This window comes from Archocentrus centrarchus, chromosome 10, assembly GCF_007364275.1.
Source record: "Archocentrus centrarchus isolate MPI-CPG fArcCen1 chromosome 10, fArcCen1, whole genome shotgun sequence".
Lineage (NCBI taxonomy): Eukaryota > Metazoa > Chordata > Actinopteri > Cichliformes > Cichlidae > Archocentrus > Archocentrus centrarchus.
Genome location: NC_044355.1, coordinates 24,754,188 through 24,760,619, shown reverse-complemented (window position 1 = coordinate 24,760,619; position 6,432 = coordinate 24,754,188). Strand labels below are relative to the sequence as shown.

General features: G+C 41.5%; 1 protein-coding gene across 1 annotated transcript; it reads left to right on the top strand.

Annotated features, from left to right (window-relative positions):
* The first annotated feature begins 1,265 nt into the window (after nt 1-1,265).
* her11 (hairy-related 11) lies at nt 1,266-2,610 on the top strand. The gene is made up of 4 exons (XM_030738610.1): nt 1,266-1,319; nt 1,610-1,705; nt 1,831-1,909; nt 1,997-2,610. Exons 1-4 carry the CDS (start codon nt 1,266-1,268, stop codon nt 2,608-2,610), a joined length of 843 nt encoding a protein of 280 aa, XP_030594470.1.
* Nucleotides 2,611-6,432: the final 3,822 nt, after the last annotated feature.

The window sequence follows — 6,432 nt, the reverse complement described above, 5'->3', positions numbered from 1 at the left end:
TTGTTATTGTAAATACAAGTACTGCTCAGTTTGGCTCGCCGTGTGCGCTCGAGCATTAATCTGTGCAGGATTTAAGCCACGTGGACCCGCCCCATAAATACGCCTTAAAACGTGTTCGGCTGAACCTGCGATGGAGACTGATCGGTTTGAAATGTCCCTTCTTGCAGAGAAATGAAGCGTTCAGTTCTAATATCGTGACTCCTCGTGTGTGTCAGTGACAAAAGAGTTAAAAAAAAAAAAGAGGCTGGGGTGTTGGACCTGACAGGGTTGTGAACGTGCAGTGAGGTCGACAAGTGGTTTGATTTTGAAAGAGAGTTTGTGTGAAGTCCAAACATCCAACAAACTGTCCCGCAGGAGTAACCAGCACACACTTAACACTCAGGTGTAATAATCATCATCTTCACACGTCAGCAGACCGACACGCACCTTCTCCCATTTGGCCCATATCTGTAACTCTGCGATCATTATTGTTACTTAAATCTGATTGATTTCTTTTTTTTAATTATTATCGTGTGTGCGTAGCTGCGAATGCAAACAAATGAGAACATCTTCCATTTGCACTGACGCTCCTCCATCTGAACATGCTCTTTAGAAAAAGAAAGAAATCACTTCATGCAATGTGCTGATTTCTCACACATCACAAAAGTCCTCGTAGCTGCTCATTTTCTCACTTTATCCCCGTTCCCACGAGAATGAAAGCTTTCCCATGCTCTCACTTCACCAAGTGCATCTTCTTGAAAGTGTTGAGAGTAATTAAAACGACCTGCAGTTACGGATCAAATCAGAGAGAAGTGATGTGGGTCAGATGAACTTTTTATCCACCCGCACTGCCTCATGTGGTGCTGTTCCTGATTTTTTATTTTATTTTTTATTTCTTATTAAAAAATTGACCAAACTTAAAAAACAAGCAAAAAACTATAGGCTTTCTGCAAATATATATATATATATATATATATATATATATATATATATATATATATATATATATATATATATATATATATATATATATATATATATATATATATATATATATATATATATATATATATATATAACATAGTAATAACATAATAGCTCGTTCTCTTCATTTCCAGCGTGGTGGTAATAGATTAAAGTTTCCCACAGTCACTCCATCCTCTGCTCAGTGTCATCACGCACACGTGCCAGCCAATCAGAGGCTGGCAGCAGGCCTACTTATAAGCCCCCCACAGACTGCAGGGTGCTTTAAACTTCTGGAGGACATTGGGATAAACCTCTGAAACATGTCCAGGAAACTCCGAAACCAAACTCAGAATGATGGCAAGAGCAGAAAAAGGGTAGGAAACTGTCCTATTATTTTGTGTTATACTGCACGATTCTTTCAAATTAGGTAAAGGTATTATCACTTTGAACAAATTGTCTTATTCTAAATGATTATTACTATTATTTTTTAAATAAATGCTTTTTAGATCATACCAACTATTTGGGGGGACACGTTGAGGATAAAAGAAGCTCCTTAAAGTTCAGATCTAAAAACAGTGATTTGGCAAAGAAGTCAAGTCAGCATGTGTCGTATTGGACATTCGTGTCATTAGAAAAAACAAAATGTGTCATGACCTCTTTCTAGACTCTAAAGCCAGTTGTGGAGAAGAAGAGGAGAGATCGAATAAATCAAAGTCTGGCTGAACTGAGACATCTGCTGATGGATGCCACATCTGATCCAGTGAGTAATGTCCGGACAGCCTTGTATTAACACTGTGTGAATTGGCAAATAAACAATAACTGCTATTATAAAATATGTTCTCTTTTTTTTCTTTTTTTTTTTTTTAATCTGTGCTTCATCAACAGCGGCTGCAAAATCCTAAAATTGAGAAAGCAGAGATTCTGGACTTGGCTGTTGAATTTCTCCAAAAGTGGGCTGATAATGGTTAGCTAAGCAAAATCAAACTAAAACAGTATATTCATATTCCACTTGTTTTTATCCCTCACGTCGGTGTCTTTCTGCTTCTTGCAGCCTCCAGTCAAATGGAGACTCATGCTCCTTTGGCAGACCTGGGCCACTCAGAGTCCACTGCTCTTCCTCTCTTTAGCACCGAGAGTGCAGGTTTTCAGCAGTGTGTGGCCCAGCTGACCAGCTACATGCACAGGATAACACCGGCGCAGAGAGCGAGCCTGATTGAGGGGCTTAAACATCAAGCAAAGCGTCTGGAGCTGAAATCAGGCTTCAACACGAAGATGATGCCTGACGCAGCATGTGTGGAGACCATTTGCTCATCTGACTCAAAAGAAGAGTCTCCCATGCTGCTTTTCCCATCTTATTCCCCATTTCAGCCTCTCTCTTGCTCCACACCATGCCACGACTACCTGAGCCCTCCTCCTTCTCCCTGGTTCTCGCCTTCTTTCTCCATGTACTCCACCTCTTCTCCTTTCGCGTCATATGCCTGTAACTTCTCCTTCCCCCCCAACCTGTCACCTCCATCTTCCAACACCTCCTCCTTTAGTTTCTCACCCACAGTTCCTCACTCCAGCCTCTCCCCGTTCACCGCAACGAGACCCCACTCAAACCCTGTACACCGGGAAGTGTCAGCACCAAACTCTTCCTCACCCATATGGAGGCCTTGGTTTTGACGCGGAGCAGAGACTGACATACTGACAGCAGCAGAGCCACCTAGTGGGAATAAACTGCAACTGAGGATGGAAAACTCTTTCAATGTACAGTGTACAGGTTTTTAATATTGCCTATAATGTTGTATTTCTCCTGTAAATAAATCATGTAGTTGAACTGAAAAGTCTGAGTGTATATTCACTTTCACTCTCACAGGTCATGGGTCATAAATGTAAATCAACACCTCTTGAACAACGATCCTACATTTTTTTATGTGAGTCACCAGGCTGAGACCAGAAATGGATGTCCTTTTGATTTAAATTAAATTAAATTAATTAAATTATTTTTAAATTAAATTAATTAAATTATTTGAATCTGTATGGAAGATGGTGACATTTTTGGTCACATATTCTTTATCATTTGCTTTTACAGGAAAGACTGCTGTGTAAAGGTAAGCCAGGAGGACTCATTCATAAACTTCCACAGATTAAAAAAAAAGAAAAGAAAATTAGAACAGATGCTAAATGTGTTCTTTAAAATGCAGATAGGGTGAAGTCATGCAAATTGGGCCATTCAAGGTACGAGTGTCTCAGGTCTTTGAAAGTTAACAGCCAATGGCTGTACTTGACAATTAGCATTTTACTGGTCTGAGCTTGCTAAGGGGGGCAGGCTAATTTTCTGAAACAGCCTCAAAGTAAACTTATAAATAAATTTGTGTTTGGTGGATTATGTCTTTGTTTTAACAATGCTTCTTGGCAATAATTCACATACTGTTGGAAAGCGTATTATTTCCCCTTAAATGTGCCACATTTGTAAGGAAAATGAATTTGTGGGTTGCGCCATGAAAAACTTGCCAAATCTTCTCTGCCGATGCCGAACAGCTTATTCTGCTATTGACTCTTGTTTTGAGCTTCTGGTGACAATCAGGCTTTCACCATTGGAGGCAAGCTCAGTGCAGAGATACTGAGATGAGATTCTGCAATCAGTGGCAATCCCATATCTCCACAGTCTGGGATCAAACTCTGTCCTCCAAGATGACAATGCTCGCCCCCACAAAACAGGGTTGATCAGAGACTTCCTCATGCTTCCCTTAGGCAGTATTAGAAAGCGTTGCATACATTTTCATTGTTATGCAGATGATACCCAACTTTATCTATCCATGAAGGCAGATGACACACATCAATTTGGTGCCGTTTACACGAAGCCGTTTTCACTGGAAACGGTGTCGTTTTGATGCGTTTCAGCCTTTCGTTTACACGATGGCGTTTCAGAAACGATCCGCCTTTACACGAGGACATGTGAAACGATGAAAACGATGTAGTTCCCATGCCAGGCCACAAGTTGGCGTTGGTTTTCTCTTTGCAGTTTGTTTACGCAAGACGCGCATGCGTGGAGTGACACAGTAGGTAGTGCGGCAAATTGTTCATTACTTACAAAACGGCCAATGTGAGAGGTTTTGTGTGGACAGATGATGAGGTTGGATCGCTGCTGCACACAACGCTGAATTACAAAACGGTAAAAACACAGGAAAAGCATAAGAAACACTCGTGAATCCGCGAGTACTGTTTATCAGTTTGCGCGTGCGCGAAAAACTGGCCGTCGCAACCATAGTGCGCATGTGCGAGTCGAGCGTTTTCAAATCACCCCGGTTTCAAGTGTTTACACGAAAACGCAAGCCGGTGCGTTTCTGAAACGCTCCACTCTGGACCCCGTTTCTGAGGTGCCGTTTACACGAAGCCATTTTCACTGGAAACGGTGTCGTTTTGATGCGTTTCAGTCTTTCGTTTACACGATGGCGTTTCAGAAACGATCCGCGTTTACACGAGGACATGTGAAACGATGAAAACGATGTAGTTCCCATGCCAGGCCACAAGTTGGCGTTGGTTTTCTCTTTGCAGTTTGTTTACGCAAGACGCGCATGCGTGGAGTGACACAGTAGGTAGTGCGGCAAATTGTTCATTACTTAAAAAACGGCCAATGTGAGAGGTTTTGTGTGGACCGATGATGAGGTTGGATCGCTGCTGCACACAACGCTGAATTACAAAACGGTAAAAACACAGGAAAAGCATAAGAAGCACTCGTGAATCCGCGAGTACTGTTTGTCAGTTTGCGCGTGCGCGAAAAACTGGCCGTCGCAACCATAGTGCGCATGTGCGAGTCGAGCGTTTTCAAATCACCCCGGTTTCAAGTGTTTACACGAAAACGCAAGCCGGTGCGTTTCTGAAACACTCCACTCTGGACCCCGTTTCTGAAACACATCGTTTTCACTCTGTTGTCGTGTAAACAGAAGGGCGAAACGCATCAAAACGACACCGTTGTCGTGTAAACGCAAGGCCGAAACGCATCAAAACGACACCGTTTCAAAATGAAAACGGTCTCGTGTAAACGGCACCTGAAACACATCGTTTTCACTCTGTTGTCGTGTAAACAGAAGGGCGAAACGCATCAAAACGACACCGTTGTCGTGTAAACGCAAGGCCGAAACGCATCAAAACGACACCGTTTCAAAATGAAAACAGTCTCGTGTAAACGGTGTAAACGGTTAAACTAAGACACAATGCCCTGTATGACCTCAAATTTCCTGCTTCTAAATTCAGATAAAAATAAAGTTATTGTACTCAGCCCTACAAGCCTTAGAAACATGGTGTCTAACCAGATACTTACTCTGGATGGCATTAATTTGGCCTCCAGTAACACTGGACCAGGATATGTCCTTCACACATATTAAGGAAATATGTAGGACTGCTTTCTTGTATTTGTGCAATATCTGACAGGGACTATACACCACTCTTACTTACTAAAGTGTTGCAGTAAGCCAGTTATAGGGTCCTGAAGTGGGACAGCTAATGGAAAACAAAGAATGGCACTTAGAGTTTGTCGCAACATCTGGAGGTGTATGCCCGGAGTCTGCCCAAGATGTAATGTTTCCACTGTACAGCAACCTATTACTACCTAATGCCAAACAGTGGGGACATGGGGCAGTTTACAAACTGCAGTGCAACAGTGTAGCCCTGGATTTGATATGTAATAAGATTATTACTTAATGTGTCTTTTGCACATACTAGGCCTCACAGTTCCATTTGGTTTCCTTCTATTACAGGACAGTGTCAGAACCAGTTTCTCTGGGTAAGAATTAACTTACATACATGTCATGATAACATAACAACATAAATGTCACGTTACCATATGGGCAACATTATAATTAATTGTTAAGTTGCAGTAAAGAGCACTGGTCTAGGCTACACTTTCTCAGCTTTCACACTCACCCCGCATCATACTACCAGCAGTAAAGACTGTGTGAAAAAAAATCACTTAACTGCCTTCAATTGCTCATCACCGTGTCCCTTAGAAACAATATTAAAGGATCCCCTTTAGCATCCAAATTATACAGAATGTGCTCGTGTCAATAAAATGAAGCTTTCCATCTTTCATTTTTCTTCGCCAGTGTGTGATCTAAGAACTTTACCTTTGCACATGGCAGTTTGAAGGACCAATGAACGAGAGCCTCTACATGAAGTAACTTTAACACTGACATGATGACTGATCACTTTTTGGCTGCTGGCCCAGTAAGATCTGTCTGATGAAATATTTGAAGTTACAATACAGTAAAATATCAAAATGTGTGGTAAACTAACTCCAAGGTATAAAACTATAATGATATTCTGTAATTTTTTGTAGAAATGTCCCACGCTATTGAGGGTAACATGTGAATGCCCCTGCAGCAGGAACTTGTTTGTCTCTAGTTAAAAACTACACCTGAAAATCCAGGTGTAGTTTTTAATAAAAGGCAGCTCATAGGCAGTATGGTTCACCCACAAAATGTTGAAGAAAAAAGGCTGCGTGCA